At 46.2% G+C, this 20,376-nt stretch overlaps 1 protein-coding gene and 1 long non-coding RNA gene across 4 annotated transcripts in view; both read right to left on the bottom strand.

Moving 5' to 3' along the window:
- Nucleotides 1-13,730, bottom strand: part of LOC101939669 (uncharacterized) — an 81,467-nt gene extending 67,737 nt beyond the window's left edge. Inside the window, exon 1 of the long non-coding RNA XR_010592317.1 lies at nt 13,302-13,730. This is a non-coding gene — a long non-coding RNA (uncharacterized LOC101939669). The remainder of the gene's footprint in view (nt 1-13,301) is intronic.
- GNAS (GNAS complex locus) overlaps nt 1-14,197 on the bottom strand; it is a 246,184-nt gene extending 231,987 nt beyond the window's left edge. The window contains exon 1 of one of the 3 annotated variants that reach the window (XM_042858388.2): nt 13,793-14,197. In XM_042858388.2, coding sequence (XP_042714322.1) covers nt 13,793-14,033 — 241 coding nt within the window. In that variant the 5' untranslated portion in view covers nt 14,034-14,197. The remainder of the gene's footprint in view (nt 1-13,792) is intronic. The other 2 variants (XM_065566102.1, XM_042858387.2) reach the window with 2 other exon arrangements.
- Nucleotides 14,198-20,376: the final 6,179 nt, after the last annotated feature.

Below are 20,376 nucleotides of genomic sequence, written 5' to 3'. Positions count from 1 at the left end.
CACTGCATGTACCCATTCGATCACAGCAGCAAACACACTTAACAAAGACCTGTAGTCCCACCACTCACTGTTCCTCCCCCAAACCACGTGCCCATTACTCATCAACTATCTGCCCATCACACACAATCGGGATCTCTCAACCTCTCCCTTTATTTCTAAGGTTCCTCAGATTTTTGCCTCTCTCATTCACCACACAGTAGATCTCTCAAGTCCTCTGCCTTTGCGTCGCTCCTTTATGGGACACCCATGGGCATGTTAATTATCTTTTTGCCTCTCCCATTTCCTCTTTCCCATTCAAATGGAGTTAAAAACAAGAGCCCAGTAAGCCGAAGAAAGGACACGGGGAGAGTTTAATGGTTGGGTTTGGGGCAAGGGAAGAGCCAGAAAGACCAGTAGGATCTGGGCAAGAAGGATCAACAGCGTTGTGGTAACAGAAGCAGCAGGCTGGCTGCCACCCTTGGCCCACAGCCTGGATTGCAATTAGCGTTGCCAGGTGTCTGGTTTTTTACCGGAACACCTGGTGAAAAAGCGATCCTGGTGGCTCTGGTCCTGTTAAAAGTCCGGATGGCAGGTCTGGCAGGCTCCCAAGCTGCGGGGGTGGTGCCTGCAGGCGAGGCATCGCGCAGAGCTGCGTGGCACGCTGCCGCCTAGGAGCCAAGGGATATGTTGCCATGCCCGAGGTAAATGCTGCCTGGAGCCTACATCCCCCCCGTACCTCAACTGCCAGCCCTGAACCCCCTCCCATGCCCCAACCCCCTACCCCAGCCCTGAGCCCCCTCCCGGAGCTTACCCCCCAAACACCCCTACACCAGCCCCACCCCAGAGCCCAAACCTCCAGCCAGAGCCCTCACCCCCCCACACACCTCAACCCCCTGCCCCAGCCCACCCCCTCCTGTACCCCAAACTCCTCATCCACAACCCCACCCCATAGCCCGCATCCCCTGCACCGCAACCCCCTGTCCCAGCCCAGAGCCCCATTCTGCACCCAGAACCCCTAATTTCTGGCCTCACCCCGCTGCCCACACCCCCAGCCCAGAGCCTGTACCTCCTCCCTCACTCCAAATCCCTCAGCTCCAACCCAGAGCTACCTCCTGCACGCTAAACCCTTCAAACCTGGCCCCACCCCTGAGCCCGCACCCCAGCCCCCTGCCCTAGCCCCAGTGAAAATGAGCAAGTGAGTGAAGGTGGGGGAAAGCAAGCAACAGAGGGAGGGGAGAATGGAGTGAGCGGGGACAGGGCCTCGGCGAAAGGGCGTGGTGAGGGTGTTCAGTTTTATGCTATTAAAAAGTTGGCAACTCTAGTTGCAATCAGAGCAAAAAAAGTCCCCTACTCATTCACCTGAAGGAGGAAGTGCTTGTGGGTCTTCCAGCTCATACGACCCCTCTTCATACACGTCTAATGCCTGCCAGTCCAACCCGCAACAGTCAGAGATATTTTGAGCAGCCCCCAAAATGCAGCTATAACTCCAATTAATTTACCAGCAGAGAGAGAGAGAGAGAGAGAAAATATAAGGGAGAGTTACAGTTCAATTTTGCTCCGAAGAGCTCATCTGTACCATATAAATCAAACACAGGGCATTTGCCTGTGTTTTATTATAGCATTAAACTTTAACAATAAATAATTTTTACGTGCATAGCCTCCTTTGCCTTTGGCCTCACTTCTCTCTCCTTTTCCTGTATCTTCGCTTCTTTTTCAGAGTTGTAATTTTTTCCTCCTCCTCACCCCTTTGCCTTTCAGGATGTTTCTCTTTAGATTAATTTCTCCTTCTCTCCCTCACTTTCTTTTCTAGTGTTTACCCCTCTCCCTTTCCATATTTTTTTCCAAAAGATTCCACCTTTCCAGTCTTTTATCTTCCCCCTTCTGCCTCTCCTCCATCTTCTTCCCCATCCCAAGCTTCCCAATTATCCTAATCCCCCCATCTCACTCTTCTTGCTTCAATTCGCTCCCCACCTCTTTCTGTACGACTTCCCCACACCATCACCCATTTCTGCCACTAAATCATCCAGACACCCATGAGCTCACTCAACCAACTTTTTGCATACACACCACTCCCAATCCCCGCTGGACTCTCATATTACCTCCGCCGCAGACACACAGATCCACGTACCCATCAGCCACCCTGAAGGGATTTTCAGGGCACCCTTCTGTTGGAGCTTCAAGTGCTCACCACATTTTCTGGGATTCCTCCCCACAGGTTCTGAGGCCTTCCTCCATTACCCTGCGGAGGGTCTCAGTCTCTTTCTGGAGTTCTCATTTCCCTCTCCTGGGACTCTTTCTACGTCAGCTGATCGGGCTCACAAATACACTCGGAAATATTCACTACACACACTGCTTGGAGGAAGGAGGACCAGGCCAACTCATTACTGAGGTGTGTTCAGGGGTCCTGGCTGCACTGAAAATAAACAGTGCCAACTTAGTTACAGGAAGACAACCATGTGGCAACCTAGGCCCAAGCACTGCTGGAAGCCAGGGCTACTAGCCAAGAATTAACCATGTGATGCACTAACACCAACCATTTAGAGCCCACCATGCCACTAATTGGTTACAAACTCAGTCAAAAATTACAGTGTGGACAAGGCTTAAGTGTCACAATTTGATTGTTACTGTGATTGGCTGGCAATTACTCTCTGAACTTGTAACCGAAGACTATAAACAGGGAGTGCCAGTATGAACAAGCTGGAGTTATTGCTTTAGTGAATCAGCCTTTCAGTCAGTTTAGTTATTTGCTCTGGAGAATGAGATAATATAGCCTTACTTTTTGCTGCAGAGGAACCCGATAAGATCCAGTCACAATCTATTCCTTACTCACTTCTGATTCCAGCCAGAGGTTATGCCAAGTTATCCTTAACTTTTTAAGGCAATAACTGAAGAGGTGTTATACAATCCAGTTCAGATGGTGTTATATGGTAGTCACCCACTCCATAATCTAGATTATTGCTATGCTAGGGACTGGGCAAAAACCTCATTGAAGCTAATGGGTTTAATAGATGCCTTTTAGTCAGATTAAATATAGGAAGCAATTAAGATCCTTTTGAAATAATATAGCTGAAATACTGGGAGCCACCACCCACAACACAGGGTTGTCAGGCACTGAGTTATGAGGGTGGGGCTAAATGCAAATGCAGAGGACTGGGTATTGTTTTGGTAGAAGAGAGAGAGAATGAGTGTGTGTGTACGTACACAACAGAAAACCAAAGACAGCTGGAGGGCACTTGTAGCGTGACCTTGAGAGAAAGCTTTTTGGGTAGAGTACTTGCTGAAAAAAAGAGGCTTGGAAGATTGAGCAAAGAGAATGTCTCTTGTTTTAATTCTGCTGTGTTCAGGGAAACAGGATTGCAGCCAAGAAATACCTACCAGCAATTTATTCTCCTAAAGAAAACACCCCACAAGACCCTGAATATTGGCTAACCGCTTGGGTCCAAAGGAGTAACTCTAGTGTTAGTAGTGGGATCCAGTTTCCAGGGAGAGAAGCTGTGAGCTGGCATTCCTGTTGAACGAAAATAATGGAGGTGTTCACAAAACTCAAAGATGGCCAAAAGAATTTAAAATTAGAGTTGGAGACTTCACAAATGGAATTAATGTAGCTTCTGGAGGTTTCTGAGAAAGGACTGAGAGATGACCTGCAGGTGGAGATGAAATCTGTTGGGACAGCAGCTACAAATTGTCTGGGCAGATTGGGAAGCCCAACTGCAACACTCCCAGTCTGGAATGGTAAGATGGATCTGTGAGGTGATGGCAACCTGACTGCCACAGACCAGAAGGACCACTTGATGATTACCTGTTCTGTTCATTCCCTTTGGGGCACCTGGCATTGGCCACTGTCAGAAGACGGGATACTGGACTAGATGGACCTTTGGTCTTACCCAGTATGGCCGTTCTTTGTTCTAAGGTTTTCTATGAAGGAGGGGAGACTGGGAAAGCATTGGTGAACTTGCTAACAGAGATAAGCTGCAGCAAGGACTTAAGGAGTTGAAAAATCACCTTGAGAAGAAAATCAGAGTCATAGATCATAGAGGAAGTCAGCTGCCTGGATATGGAATTGGGTTAGCCAGAGAGCTTGGGTAACTGGACTTTTACAACACTACCCTGTTTGTAATCCAGAGGCCCAGAGGGAAGAGGTCAGATGGTCTCAGCTCAGCTAATGAAAAACCCACTATCTTTGAAGGAAAAACTCCAACTCTCTGAGAGACTTATTTGGTTCAATTCAACATCACAGCCCAAACGAATGGCTGGGCACATGAACAAAAAGGAGGGTTCTAGCAGCCAACTTGAGAGGCCCAATTCTGAAAGTGCTGCAGAAGTTAGCCCCAGAAGAAAGACTGAGTTATCCAGATCTGGTACAAACCTTTGATATGTGGTTTTGAGCCAGCCAGGCTACAGGGCACTGCTAAGAGCTAGAAAAGGGAAAGACGAGACGCTACCTGAACTGGCAGAGGACCTGTGGAGACTTGGATTTCTGGCATACCCAGGCTGTGGTATTTGCCATGGAACTCAAATATTTCCTTGGAATGGTTCACCAGAACCAGTAAGTAAGATGAAAGCTGATCAACATAAGCCCTGTAAGTCTGAGGGTATGTCTTCACTACCAGCCGGATCGACGGGCAGCGATCGATCCAGTGGGGATCGATTTATCTCATCTAGTCTAGACGCGATAAATCGACCCCCGAGCGCTCTCCCGTTGACTCCTGTACTCCAGCTCGGCGAGAGGCACAGGCAGAATCGACGGGGGAGCGGCAGCAGTCGACTCACCGCGGTGAAGACACCACGGTAAGTTGATCTAAGTATGTCGACTTCAGCTATGTTATTCACGTAGCTGAAATTGCGTAACTTAGATCAGTCCCACCCCCTCCCTGGTGTAGACCAGGCCTCAGACATAGGTTGGAAAAGGGGATTCTAATCAAGTTCATGATGACATTTTTGAACATTTAGGAAGAATGATAATTCGGTCTGTGACAGGAAATTGGCAATGGCACAAAAAGTAAGGGAAGCAATTGAGTTAAATGCTGGTAGTGTGAAAAAAATTGGCCACATAATGAAGGACTGTTACAAATGTAAGGCAGAACAGGACAGAGCACCACAAGTGTCTAGTGAAAGCCCCTTTCCGTTTTCTGAGCTGGGTTACACCAAGCTGAAGGGACAAAGCTTGGCGAGACAAGAATCAACCCTACAGTTTTTATTTAGGTCTGGGCAGTTAAAGAAAAATAATGGAAATGTGGGTATTAAGTGTGTAATCGGATCTATGAAACACACAGGAATAGTGGACACTGGCTCATACATAGCATATTTACTCTAATAACGGTTAAGAAGGTTGGGGGATAGGGGATTCATAAACCTGATCTCCTAATTGGTCTCAAATTGAGACACTGACTGGGGAATGTGCACCTGCTCAAAAAGGTTTTGCAAACTTGACTTCAAGATAGCCAAGATAGTAGATGAGCTAATAATCTGTTTGGATTTCATTGTGGTTAATAACTGTGTAATAAATATCAGGAAAGGTATCCTACAAATTCAACCTTTGGAAATTCTCTTTAGAAATGTGGCCCACATGAACTAAAGGATTTTTAGGCTATTGGTTTGCAGTGAACAATTTCTCCTAATAGAAAGGATCTGAAAGTCCCCAAATATTGGGTCAAAAGGGGCAACAGCATTATCATCACTACTACCCCTTTGCTGAACAAAAGCCGGTGTCAGGGCCTTGTGGCTCAGTTTCCAGTTTGGAGCAGATAGTGTAATAGTGGTTGCCAACTTGCTATTATAACATGAGAAAAAATTCTGGAGACTTTTTAAGTAACAGTAAACACTTGTTGCTGAGAACTGTACAGATGGGTGTTGCTGGTTTGCCTGCCTGGCTCCAAGTGCCGTAGCAACCTGCTTCTGCTGCTAAGATGCATAAGGCTAACTATATAATGATTGATAAATGCAAAGTAATGCACATTGGAAAACATAATCCCAATTATACATATAAAATGATGGGGTCCAAATTAGCTGTTACCAGGCAAGAAAGAGATCTGAGTCATTGTGGATAGTTCTCTGAAAACATCCACTCAATGTGCAGTGGCAGTCAAAAAAGCTAACAGAATGATGGGAATCATTATGAAAGGGATAGATAGTAAGACAGAAAATATCATATTGCCTCTATCTAAATCCGTGGTATGCCCACATCCTGAATACTGTGTGCAGATGTGGTCGCCCAATCTCAAAAAAGATATATTGGAATTGGAAAAAGTTCAGAAAAGGGCGACAAAAATTATTAGGGGTATGGAACAGTTTCCATATGAGGAGAGATTAATAAGATTGGGACTTTTTAGCTTGGAAAAAAGAGATGACCTATGTTAGGTTGACTTACAGCCACCACCATAATTACAGTGGTGGCTGATGTCCACACTACCCTCCTTCTGTCGGTGGTGCCAGTCCTCACCACAGACTGAAGAGAAGCAGTGTGGGGGCTGAGAGCCAGGGCTCCCAGCTCCTTGCTCAGAGCCCAGCTGTCCCCTCAGTGAGTCTCTGGGCAGCAGCGCAGCTGGGAGCAGGGAGCCCGGCTGTAGCTGCCCCTCTTTCTTGTCAATTTCACGGCTCCACCCTGGAGCCGTGAAATTGACAAGACAGCCAACAAACAGCTGATGTAAGCACACCAACATAAGCCCTCGCTTCTCATGGAGGTGGAGTTATTATGTTGGTGTAGGAGTCCACTTACATCGGCAGGAGCAAGACTGTAGTATGTACATGGACATAGTTAGGTCAACATAAGGTGGGGCTTGTCTCCATTACAGAGCTAAATTGGTGCTGCTGCAGTTGATGCAGCAGCATAGATTTAGTGGGTCTAGTGAAGATACACTCAATCGGTGGGAGAGCGCTCTCCCATCGATTTCTGTACTCCACCTTAATGAGAGGCGGAAGCAATGTCGGTGGAAGAGCGTCTCCCGTTGATATAGTGTAGTGTGGAACCTGTGGTAAGAAGATCTAGGCTGTGTCGACTTGAGTTACACTACTAATGTAACTCAAATTGTGTAGCTTAAAATCGACCACCAGCTGTAGCGTAAAATAGGCCTTAGGAAGGTAGACTGGGCTTAAGTCTAAATTTCTCCCTAGAAAGCGTGGTCTGAAATCGGTGACCTGCTCATTAATCCTCCTTTTGCGTGTTTGCTCTGCAACACAAAGGAAGCTCAGAAAGGTCTAAGGGCTCAGACAAATGGCTGGTCTTCACTACGGGGAGATAGACACTGCTGCAATCGATACAGCAGGGGTTGATTTAGTGGATCTAGTGAAGACCTGCTAAAATCAACAGCAGAGTGCATTCCGGTCAACCCCGGTACTCCACCTCTCCGAGAAGAGTAAAGGAAGTCTACTAGAGAGCATCTCCCTTCGACGCAGCGCAATGAAGACACTGGAGTAAGTCGACCTAAGCTATATCAACTCCAGAACTCAGGTCAATTTATCTGATAGTGAAGACAAGCCCGAAGGAGTGTGTTAACACACCCACACACCCTCTCTCTCTCCTTTCCCCCCCTCCCTCCCCCACACAATAGGCTTAACATCTCTGAAAGCACTTATTGCATGGCCTCTCAAACTCTTTCCACGGAGAGTTTCATGCTGGGTGTTTAGCACCTTTTGTCATAATGTAATTGTTAGTTGATAGATAGGCGGTACTAAGTTCTCTCTAAGCTGCACCGTTACGTGGCCGTCTATTAAGCGCTGCACAGGCGCACAGGGCTGCCGCGGGGAGAGATGCCTCTCCCCAAGCCCCAGACCTGCTGCGGCATCCCTCCCCCGGCCCAGACCTGCTGCAGCCGGGGACAGGCGCCCCTCCCCTGGCCCCGACCCAGTCCAGCCTGGACCTGCCATGGCTGGGGGAGAGGCTCCCCTCCCCCCCAGCCCAGGTGCTGCTGCAGGGGAGTCCTCTCTCCCCCACTGTAGCCATGGGGAGCCCCACTGCATCCCAACCCCCCCACCCCAGAGCCCGCACCCCCAGCCGGAACCCTCACCCCGCAACCCTCTGCTGCAGCCCTGAGCCCCCTCCCACACTCCAAACCCCTTGGCCCCACCCCACCACATGGGTGGGAAAAATTAGAGGGAACACTGCCGCCTATAGGTTGCCTAGCACTTTCCATTGTCAAACTAGGTTTAAATTTTCCATTCCAGCTGACCTGTTGAGGCTGATTTTTTTTTTTTTTGTAATTCTGTTAAAAATAGTTAAATTGTTTTCAAGAATGAGATTAAGGGAAAAAAAGACACTGTCTTGCCCACTGTTAAAAAATTTGTACAACCATTTCATTGAGAAGCTCTAGCACCTCCATGCTTTGGAATAGGGATCTGAAATTTGGCTGGGGCACTGGGTCTGTGGTCAGCTACATGCCTTTTGCTACATGTGAAAATATACCCAACTTGGGCTAAAAGTTACATGCCCCTGAAAAATCACCATTTGCACATGCTCAGTAAAGGTTTGTTAGAGGCTGGTAGCTAAATTCTCCAACCATTCTCTGGGGACTGACCATGTTCCTTCCCCACACAGTTCCTGCATGCCCCTTACAATGTGCTCCAGTCCCACAGAGCACACTATCACAATCAGTAACTAGTTCGCTCATTTGGTTGAGGTCTGTGCTCTTGATTGAAATGGCCCAACCCTGCTGATCACCCATGGTGAGGTGTGTGTCATTGTCATTCCTTCAGTCTACTTAAAAAAAAAGTTACATACAAAAAACTACATTAAGAGTGTCTCAAAAATTAGGATTGCCAGAGTTAAGGTTAGCTGTGCAACCCTAATTCAGCTCTTTGGTGTGTCTGTGTTAGGATACAGTCTTTAATTACAGGATCACATACTATGTGTTTCCATAGGATCCCAGCCTTATTCAGGGCCCAGGATATATGGTACTCAAGGAAGGAATCAGAGTTGTATAGTATATGACACTGTTGTTAGTCTCTAAGGTGCCACAAATACTCCTGTTCTTTTTGTTGTCTGTATGATCTCTGCCTCATATAGGCTCTGATCCGGCAAACACTTACACACGCACTTAACTTGACTATTGTGAACAGTCCTCCCCCAAAAATCATTGGGACTGCTCATGAGGGTAAAGAGCATGCATAAGTATTTGCAGGATTGAGACCGGTTATGTTATAGACCTAGAGAACAGGAGCAGCTAACAGGGAGGGAGTTTTTAGAGAGGAAGTGGGAGAGCTAGATACATCTGATTAACATTCTCTAAATTTAAGGCAATAAACCATCCCTCTCCATAGAAACAAAACAGAGAAAGAAAACCCAACATAAAAAGCTGCAGGAGTAAAAGAGAGAATCCAGGCAGAAGTCCAGCAACAGAGTGGGGGGCTATCCAGTTTATTGCACTGAATGCATCATGTACGATTACGTGCCTTATGGGGGGGCATGGCGTAAGTGTTCATTCAGGGCAAAGAACTCTTGGCCCTCAGAGACCAAGTATGGGCTCTGGAGACCAGAATGGCTGCACTGGAGAGCTAAGGAAGACAGAGAGGTACATAGAAGAGACTTTCCAACCCACCATAGAGTGGTCCCACCCCCAAACTGACAGCCTCTGTGGAGGAGGATGAAAATCTCAGGAAAGGAGAACATCAAAGTGGAGTGGAGGGAAACGATCCCATAGTTGGGACCCTCCCACCAGATGATGTCATAGTATCCTCTCACACTGAAGATACCTCTCCAGGGGAGGGAACTCTAGTTATTAGGAAGAGACAGGTAATAATAATGGTGGAGTTGATCATTAGAAACATAGATAGCTGGGTTTGTGATGATTGGGAGAACCACATGGTGAATTGCCTGCTGGGTGCAGAGGTGGAAGATCTCTTGAGATATCTAGACAGGGTTATGTGTAGTACTGGGGAGGAGCCAGTGGTCATGATACATGATACCAGGGTACAAAATAATGTGGCATTGCTGCTGATCCCTGTCATACCCCTTTGTCTCTATCCTTTGTGCAATCCGCTTGCAGATGTTCACATTTCCATGGCTGGTCTGTAGCTCTGCTTGCACAGGCTCGTCTCCTCAGAGGCCCAGGAGATCCTACCCAAGGTAGGAACGCATCCAGCGCATGGAGCTGGCATGGTGAGTTGCAAACTACAGGGTGAGCTGCTAGATGTGTTTCCCGAGGTGGTCAGTCAGGAAAAGACATTTCAAAAACATGCCGGGGTTTTAAAATGGTGTGTATGTGACTTCCAGTCTCTGTGACCCCATGGCAGTGGAGTTGAAGGTAGTGACCAGAGCGGCCACTGTTGCAGGGAATGGGACATTGTGGGACAGCTGTCAGGGTCAACCCAGGTCCCGCAGTATTTATCCTCTCAATATGTCAACTTCAGTAGTTTAACCATGGCTCTGCACCATTCAGGAAGGTGATTTTACTGTGCAGCTGCAACAGGGTGCTTATGTCAACCAGAGACAAAATTGAGTGAGCAAGCTGACTTATATCAACCTAACTTTGTAGTGTAGGTCAGGCCTTAGATACTGGAACATCTATTCAGTGGCAAACATGATGACTTCAGGCCTAATGCAAAGCCCATTCAAGTCAATGGAAAGACACCAATTGATTTTGAGAGGCATTGGATTAGGGTGACCAGATGTCCCGTTTTTATAGAGAGAGTCCCGTTTTTGGGGACTTTTTCTTATATAGGCGCCTATTACCCCTCACCCCGTCCCATTTTTTCCCCACAGCTGCTCTCTGGTCACCCTACATTGGATCAAACCCCCAGACAGAAGTTGTTATTGTGACAGGCTGGATCACAGAAACCCCCTTGGGAGCTGCCACCTGATGTGCAAAGACTACCCCTGCTCCTGTTTTCCCTGCCAGCTCAGGACTCCAGCACCCTGTCTTGCTGAGCCAGACACTCCCGTCTGCCCCAACACAGACCCAGGGTCTGAATCATTTGTCCCAAAGCTGCAAGTTTACCTGAAAACAGCTCACAGAAGCGTGTTTGTCTCTAGCTCTCAGATGCCCAACTCCCAATGGGGTGTAAACCCAGATAAATCCGTTTACCCTGCATAAAGCTTATGCAGGGCAAACTCATAAATTGTTCGCCCTCTATAACACTGATAGAGAGATATGCACAGTTGTTTGCTCCCCCAAGTAATAATACATACTCTGAGTAAATTACTAAATAAACAGTGATTTTATTAAATACAGACAGTAGGATTTAAGTGGTTCCAAGCAGTAACAGACAGAACAAAGTAAGTCACCAAGCAAAATAAAATAAAATGCGCAAATCTATGCCTAATCAAACTGAATACAGATAATCTCACCCTCAGAGATGCTTCAGTGAGTTTTTTCTCAGACTGGACACCTTCCAGGCCTGGGCACAATTCTTTCCCCTGGTACAGCTCTTGTTGCAGCTCAGGTGATAGCTAGGGGATTCTTCATGATGGCTCCTCTCTCCCCTTGTTCTCTTCCACCCTTTTATATATTTTTTGCATAAGGCGGGAACCCTTTGTCCCTCTGGGTTTCCACCCCCCTCACTGGAAAAGCACCAGGTTAAAGATGGATTCCAGTTCAGGTGACATGATCACATGTCACTGCAAGACTTCATTACTTACTTGCCAGCACACACATATACAGGAAAAAGAACAGGAGTACTTGTGGCACCTTAGAGACTAACAAATTTATTAGAGCATAAGCTTTCGTGGACTACAGCCCACTTCTTCGGATGAAAGCTTATGCTCTAATAAATTTGTTAGTCTCTAAGGTGCCACAAGTACTCCTGTTCTTTTTGCGGATACAGACTAACAGGGCTGCTACTCTGAAACCTGACATATACAGGAAGACTCACAGGTAAATACAGCCATCTGCAGACAATGGGAGTCATCAAGATTCCAAACCATCCTTAATGGCCCACACTTTACATAATTACAATAGGCCCTCAGAGTTATGTTTTATATTTCTAGTTTTAGATACAAGAGAGGTACATTTCTACAAATCAGATGATCACACTCAGTAGATTATGAGCTTTGTAATGATACCTTACAAGAGACCTTTTGCACGAAGCATCTCCCAGTTACGTTTTGTTCACTTTTTACCATATTTTTCTAAAACTATCCCAGTTACATTATATTCACTTATTATCATGTTTTTATAAAACCATATAGACTGCACAACATCACAGTTATTATTAAGGCCTCAATCCTGCAATTTACAATGTGAAGTCAGACCGTTATCCCTATGTAGAGCTCCCCTTATGTCAGGCTTCCGCGCTAGTGCTGTAAGTTGCAGGATCAGGGCCTATATCAGTAACAGAACATTAACACTTTAATAAGCTTTAAAAAAATGTTCTCTCGACTTTAGATTTTGCTACAGTCCTGAAGTGGTTTGCCGATTTCAAAATTTAGTCATTTATTTGCTAAAGAGAAACAAAAAATAAGTTAAACTCAAAGTATCTCTAAAAAGGGTCCACTTAGCATTATTAGAACACCGTAAGTAACAGTTTACATGGAAATTCAACCAACCAACCAAATCAAACACTGTCCTCAAAGAGTGAATGCTGTAATTTAGGAAGGATACAATGTATTAGTTACACATTACAAAGATTTTTGATCCCTGTTTTATGAGCTAGTGCTCCATGTATATAAACACACACACTTGTGTTATAAAACAAACACAAGAAACAAAGTTTTCTGTCCCTTCCATTCTTGCTTTTCTTCCTGGGGAAGCTGATTAGTCTCTCCACTGTGCTCCTGACTACCTCTCAAAATACACATTTTTGAAGGTAAATGCTGGTGCGAATATAATCTTGACAGCCGATAAGAATCACATGGAACATCGCTCTTGCAAACAGTAAATATTTAGCACTGGAAAAATACACCAGTGGTTTAAACAGACCTATCATATCCCAGTTTTGCTAAAAAATAAAGGTAATTTTGCTAAAGCCCATTTATCAGCTCCTAGATACACCACATTGACTCCTCTCCATAAATACCATGGATTAGATCAAACAGGATAAAACAACAGTTCTTTAATTGTAATTTAAGGTGACAAGCCACGAAGCAAAGACTCAAACTCTGAACACTTCACAGGAACTTCTAAACCTGCTTGGAATAACCAGAAAAATCCAGCCTCTACATGTAATTATTTCCCTTTTTAAAATCACCTCTTAACCCTTTTGATTTCCCAACAATGCAGCTGGACTATCTATCCCCTCCTTGAATAGCACAACCTGACTGTTACAATAAATGGGCCAATAGAAGAACACTTCTCTGAATCAAGAACAGGAGTACGTGTGGCACCTTAGAGACTAACAAATTTATTAGAGCATAAGCTTTCGTGGACTACAGCCCAAATCAACTCTCTGAATACCTGATTCATAATCAACTTTAACCTGTCAAACCGCTTGGTGGGTCCAGCTGCTGGACTGCTTGTTCCCCTTACAGATCATCTGGATACCCTTGAAATAATGAACCCCACTACATGGCTCCAACTCCAAGCCACGGAGAGAAGCGTCCTGATCTCCAAGACGCTTTCCAGTTAGTCAGTAAGTAAAGTCTGAACGTTTCAAACCAGACACAGGCAGCCGCCAACAAGAGACAGCCAGCCAGCCACCTCCCCCCCAGCGCATCTAAACAACAACAGTGTTTAAAGGAGGACAACAGAAGCTGCAAGTGACTTGCAAGCCCTCATTCGCCGCTAGCACACGCTGGGCTGCACCCCCCCCCCGCGGGGCTGGATACACACGCCGCTTGCCCAGGGACCTGCCCACGAAGTCAGGGGTCTCGGGCAGCGCGAACTCCCTTCACCAGCCCCGAACCCACGCAGCGCTCGCTCGCTCGCTCGCTCGCTCGCTCACTCACCCAGCAAGAGCAGCCGGTGGGTCTGCTTGTACTCCCGCTTCTCGGCTTTCAGCGTCTTGTCGATGCTCTTGCTCCTTTTCTTGTCCGCCTTCTCCTTGGCGACCAGCTCTTCCCGGAGCCTGTGGAGCAGCTGGGGGTCCGCGTGCTCCAGCTGCCCTGCGTGCGGCTCCCCATCCCCGCCGTAGGCGATGGAGGGGTGGGCTCCGAGCAGCCTGGCTCGCAGGCTGTAACACATCCCCATGGTGCCGAGCTGGAGGGTCCCGGTCTCTTGCCCTTTAACAAGCCCCAGGCATGTTCTCCAGCTGGGCGCCTCGGGATTCTCCCTCTGGCCTCTTAAGGTGGAACTGCTTCCCCTGGACTCAGGAGCACATTTTTCCCTCCCCCTTTTGGTTCATTTTTTTTTCCTGTCCACACTCATAAGGGGAAATATACACGTGATCCAGACAGGGTTACCGTATTCTCCAGAAAACCCAGGCGGAGAAGATACTGTCCTTTTTTTTTTTTTTTAAAAACAATGGCTTTGCCTGCTGTGGGTGGTGCTGGGTTGTGTAAGAAGTGTCCCACTGTCTCCTTCACCTCCTCCTCCATTAGCTAAACATCGGCCACTCTTCGCTTTGAGGTTGCTTGGGAATTGACTCCCAGGGCTGTTCGAAGCTGGACAATCCCACTGAGGGAGATGTAAAATAAATACGATGGCTAAGATTTGTAAATACCTCATGGAAACACAGGAAGCAAAATCATTTTTAACTGAGAAAGCTTCATCCAACTCAGGCACTTCAGAGCCCTTCCTACTTTAAAGGGACACTGTCAGATTAAAATCAAGTATTTTTAAATAACCACAACTCCTTTCTTGGGCTATTGCTAACACCTGAGCTATCAGAACAGACCAGTACAAGTCTGCCCAGAAGTGTGTGTTATTTTATTGTGCTGGCTCATTGGGGAAAAAAATCCTAAACGAATGGACAGTTGAATCTCTGTCTTCTAATCAGCCTTGGCTTTTGATGAGTGATAACTTTTTGCAGTTGGATAATATACAGTAGCAGGTGGATAATATAAAGGCAAGAATTATTTGAGGACAAATAGATCCCTGTCTTCAATGCATATTAGGGAGAAAGATAGATATTTATGGGTACTATCACTTTTCAGTGGAAGATTACATAGATTGGTAGCTTTCTCATCCTGTGTACCCCTTTTCTAGCCATGCACTGTCCCACAACCCCCAAATGTAACAACAATAAATCCTGTGCCCACTCCTCAACTGGTGTAAATCCATATACAGTTGCAGTTCAGGATCTGGTCTGTTTTTTAGTGGCAAGAATTTTAAAAATCTAATTTGTTGCATTTTTTTGCTGTTTCTTTACTCTTTGATTATTATTAGTTATTTGCATTGTGGTTACATCTGGAGGGGCCTAGTCTCATTGTGCTAGGCACTACACAAACATACAACACGGGGATGGTCCCCGCCCCAAAAAGTTTTATATTATATGGCCCAATACTGTAATTCCTACTCATGTTATTCATCTCATTGAGGTCAGTGGGATGGCTTTGAATGAGTAAGAATTGGGCATTAGGGAGACATACTTCTTCCAGTTACTCTCCTATGTCAGGGCTTGTCAACATGAGTGATTTCCCTCCCCCCCGCCCCACCCCAGATTAGGTTTGCATGCACAAACAGTTTTGGAATAGTTATTCTGAAATAATTGCATCCACATGTCTGGCTGTTACCTACTTCCCTCTGAATCAGTATATACACATGGTACTGAGTTTTTTCCAAAATAAGTGCTCAGAATTCTGACTAGGTCTCCACTGGTGCCTTGTCCTGCTGGTGAGCTCCATGCATGTTGGGATTTTTCTCACCGTGCATTGTGGTACAACTACCACCTGCGAATTCAGGGACTTGGGGTCACAGTAGCAAATTCCTATGAATCCTCTGCTGGCATCCCATGATTTATCCACCTTTTGTGAATCAGGGCCATTTTCAAACTGCTGTCAGCCAGCACAGAAGGAACACAGCTGTGTGCCACGGTCCAGACATTCATTAATATACAGAGGTTGCTACACATGCATTAGCGATCATGCACCTCGATGGCTTTGGAAGCCAGCCACTGCGCTGCTGAGCTGATTTCGACAGAGGAGAAAGAAATTGAGCAGTTAATTGTGGAAAAAAAAACTTGTCATAGAGAAGATTCATTCAAAGGAGAGCTGACATTGACTGCTGGGAAAAGGATAATGACAATGCCGCTCAGTATTTGGAGGATCAGACCCTTAGACCGGAAAGAGACTAGTCATTTTCACTTTCTGTTTCTCTTGATGCTCCATACATTATTTCTGGCAGCATCCATGCGCTAGGCACTGTACAAAACAAAGGAAGTAATAATAGCAAGATTGCTGCAATGTGAACAATGCAAAGCAATTCTTAAAACAAAAACTGCATCTGAGTAACTTTATGCACTCGTGTGTATAACTGGAGATCCAGCCCAGGGCCTTTGAAGGGAACTTCAGGGGAGAGAAAAGCAGTTAGGGCTAGATTGACGCTTTGCTTTTAAAAGACATGTCATGCGATTGCACTGCCACAGAAAGAGAGGAAAAAAATTATGACTCAGAGGTACCCCTCAGAGTTCTAATTCCCCAGGAGCTCCTCTGATGCACAAGTAGGGGGAACAGCATGTTCCATCAGCCCATTGCTATACACAGCACATTCCCTCCTCTGTGCTGTTAGCTCAGCCATTTGGCACAGGTGTGGTGGGCAAAGCCAAGAGTCAACCAGATCCCTGCTCTTCCCTATGCATCTCTGGTCCCTTCCTGTCCACTTGTGTGCTGTGGGGAACTATGACTCCATGGAATCAGCTCTTATCTCGGTGTTTGGGCTTCCTATCTGTGCAAGCCCTCCATGATCATGCAGGGTATGCGCCTGGGGGGGGGGGGGGACGACTCAGCAGCATTGTCTTATGCTCTCTTCCCCTCTATACAGCCATATAAGGCTAGGTTACAGTTTAACGCTTAGGAAATAAGAAAATGTGATTGTAAAACCATCAAAATAGGCCAGGGGAGCCAAGGCCAGTGTAATACCTGAAACAAACTTTAACTGGTTTTTAAAAAACTGAACTAGATTTCAAGTAGGTGGAGTCCCTTTAAAAAAAAAATCCCACAGAAACATTTCTACAGATATTAAGGGCACGTGCCGGTTTCAGTGTTTGTTTTTCATGTTGTTCTTATTTAGGTTTATACAGGGGTGAAAGTAACTTAAGGGACTTACCGGTACACAGGACTGGGGTCCTGAGCAATGGGGGGGGGGACCTCAGGTGGAAGGGGTGGGGCCTTTAAATCCCTGAGCCCCTTAAATTGCCGCCGCTACCTCAGAACTCCGGCAGCAATTTAAAGGGCCCAGGGCTCTGGCTGCGGTAGCAGGGAGCCCCCAGCCCTGGACCCTTTAAATCACCGCTGGAGCCCCATGGTAGCGGTAGCTGTGGCGGCAGCCGGGAGCCCTGGGGCTCTGGCGGTGATTTAAAGGGCCCAGGGCTCTGGCCCCCGCCACTACCCCAGGGCTCCAGCAGTGGGGTTCTGGTGGTGATTTAAAGGGCCAGGGGCTCCGGCTGCTGCCGGGAGCCCAGGGCCCTTTTAAATTGCCGGTATGGTCGGCTGTGTACCGGCTCTTGCCAGTACGCCCTACTGTACCGGCTTACTTTCACCTCTGGGTTAATAGTTTAATGTACTTTATGAATTCCTGAGGGATGCATTTCTGGGCCTAAGTAATGAGAGAGCTAGTCTTCATGATAGTTTCACTATCCAGGAATGGAAATACTATGAGAAGACACAAACTTGCAAAACCCGCACTCACTCTCTCTCTCTCTCTGGCTTTCTTGAGTCCCTGCAGAACCAGATGCATAGCCCTGTCTGAAGTTAGTTTTCATTAAAAAAAAAAGAAAATTTGGGGGTTATCTATACTTGCTTCCAGTGTCCCTTTACGAACTGACTTTTCTGGGAGCTGGCATTATGGTGAATAGGACAAAGGTAAATTTGCAACTAACCCACAAGAGTGGGTTTCTGGAACTCCAGAGCAGGCCACACCCATGTCTTGGGGATGTTGCTCATTTCAAACTGAAGTTTACCTCCATCCGACAACGTTTTCTCGCTTTTGTTACAGTAGATAATTTAAGGCCAGATGATCCCACCTTTACTCGCTCTGAGTAGTACTTTACTCCATGAGTAGTCCCACGGCAGTCAATGGGACGACTCCCAGAGTAAGGTACCACTCATCATCAGCAGGTGAGGGGCAGAATCTAACTCTGCTATTTGTTTCCTCCTGTTTATTATAATGTACCTAAACAATGCTCTAGATGCCCATTCAGTGCTCTGGTGCCTGGATATTACCGTATTTGGTGCCTTGTAAATACCAGAGAGAGATTAGATAGCTATACAAACTATTGCACAGCAGAAAAATTCACCACAGCTATGCGGCCATGACCCCAAAATTGTAGAAACAGTTATTCTGTGCTGCAGAAGTGAATCAACCCCACGTCCTACTGAGGTGTTTGCACCACTAGTTTTCTGTGTCCCTCATTGTGATGTCTTTCCCCCGGGACTGAACTTCTGTCTGTCTCATTCGTATACTCAAGTGAAAGAAATGTAAGCTGCTGAGGGAATATAAAGGCCAGGCAAGTGGATTTGAGGAGTATTATTAATAGTTTTCCCCCCACCCCAACCCCATCTGTGGCTTTTGGAGAGGCACTAGAACAAGAGTAAGGTTATATTTAGAGCTGAGATGATTCTTTGAGGCACACTATGTTACAAAAGTCAGTGCGCTGCCGCTGCCTGAAAAAGGAACAAGAGCCCTTGACTGGCCATGGGGGGGGGGGGGGGGGGCAAACTAAAAGGACAGAACAGAAGGCAGCATTCAGCTAAAGAATCAGATCCCCCAGGATCCCCAGAAGGACAAATATTATCAGCTTTGTGTGATGCACAACAATGAGACTTTGAAATGTTAGGATTAGCTGGGTTGGCTGCAATTAAAATTTGGAAACCTTTCCAAAGATGAGTTCTTCCCAAGTGTGTTTAACAACTGGCTTGAATGGCATTTTACCCGGCATGCAACACCCATTCTTACTGCAAGGAGCCTTATGAAAAACCAAACCCTCCCAAACTATAGGTAAAGGTGTTAGCTGGCTATTTAAAACTCAGACACACTAGCCACTCCTTGCCCTCTGCCCACACCCAGTCTTTAAATTCCTAGAACAAACATGACAGCACCATACTAAAACAGCAGGTGGAGTTAGATACAGGTATCCGGTAAGAAAAGGAGATATAAGAGCAGCTTGAAATGAAAATGTGTATATATTGGTCTACTCCTGGCTACCATCCATGCCTATAGTTACTGTATAACTGAATTCATTAAACTTCCTCAATCACTGTGTCTTCTCACTATACTGATCAGCATTTCTGGACTGTTTATTGGCCACCGGCCTATTCAGATGGCAAAACTTTTACTGAATTCAGTGGCAGCATGATAGGGTCTTAGTTTTCTATTTCACAGTTAGGTGTATTACAAAGATATTGATTAATTTTGAAAGTCACACAGGTCTGAATAATACCAGATGATCCAAGTATCTTTTATTACATATGGGCATGAACATCATAGGGGCATTTACACAGTGGGATGGAATTTGGCCACAAAAGCAGAGGTTTAATCGTAGTTTACACAAAATGCACTGACAGGTTTCCAAAGAGTTCTACCTCAGTTCTCCATGTTAATGTCATGGTTGTGCACACGTACTGGCTAACTGCCTAGGCCCTTGCAGTCAGTATGTGTTCTCAGATGTGCAACTCTGTGCTTAATTTCTTTGAAAAAGTCCTTAAAGGGGGTACTAATATATCATATTCACTTCCTACACACATTAAAGAGATCTGGGACAAGAGGCAAGACATTGCTAAACTACTACGATATGTTAACAGCTGTTTTTCCAGAGAGCAGTTTGACAGTGAATAAGAGTGAAATACTGTTAAAAAACCCAAAAACAAAAATAATCACCCAGGATGTTGATTGTGTCCTGTAATAATAATTATACCTAGCTCCTAAACAGTACTTTTCATCAGTGGAGCTCAAAACAGTTCACAAAGGAAGTAAGCATCATTATTTCCATTTTACAGATGGGGAAGTGGAGGCATAGGAAGGTGACTTACACAAGGCCAACCTGTTGGAGACACGGACATGGGCAGTCAGACCTCACAGCTTGAGCAGCAGTTAGTAGCCAGGAATGGAGCCAGATTCAAAGGCAAGGGTCAGAGCCAAAGTCAGAAATTGGAGCTGAGGGTCAGAGCCAGGTTACCTGGAGCAAGGCAAGTCTGAGTCCAAGGCAGGGGACTATCACAGCCATGAACATATTCCTTAAGCAGCCATTAAACAACTGTCAGGCAGTCTACTACAGGCCAACTGTACTTACAGGCTGCCAAGAGACAGGCTTATAGGCTGTTGGCCAGGGGTGGGCAAACTACGGCCCGGGAGCCACATCCAGCCCTCCAGACGTTATAATCCGACCCTCGAGCTCCCGCCGGGGAGCGGGGTCTGGGGCTTGCCCCACTCTGGCGCT

Source organism: Chrysemys picta, chromosome 13 (assembly GCF_011386835.1).
Source record: "Chrysemys picta bellii isolate R12L10 chromosome 13, ASM1138683v2, whole genome shotgun sequence".
Taxonomy (NCBI): Eukaryota; Metazoa; Chordata; order Testudines; family Emydidae; genus Chrysemys; species Chrysemys picta.
The sequence above is the reverse complement of the archived record's forward strand: the minus strand, read 5'-3'. Positions and strand labels throughout refer to the sequence as shown.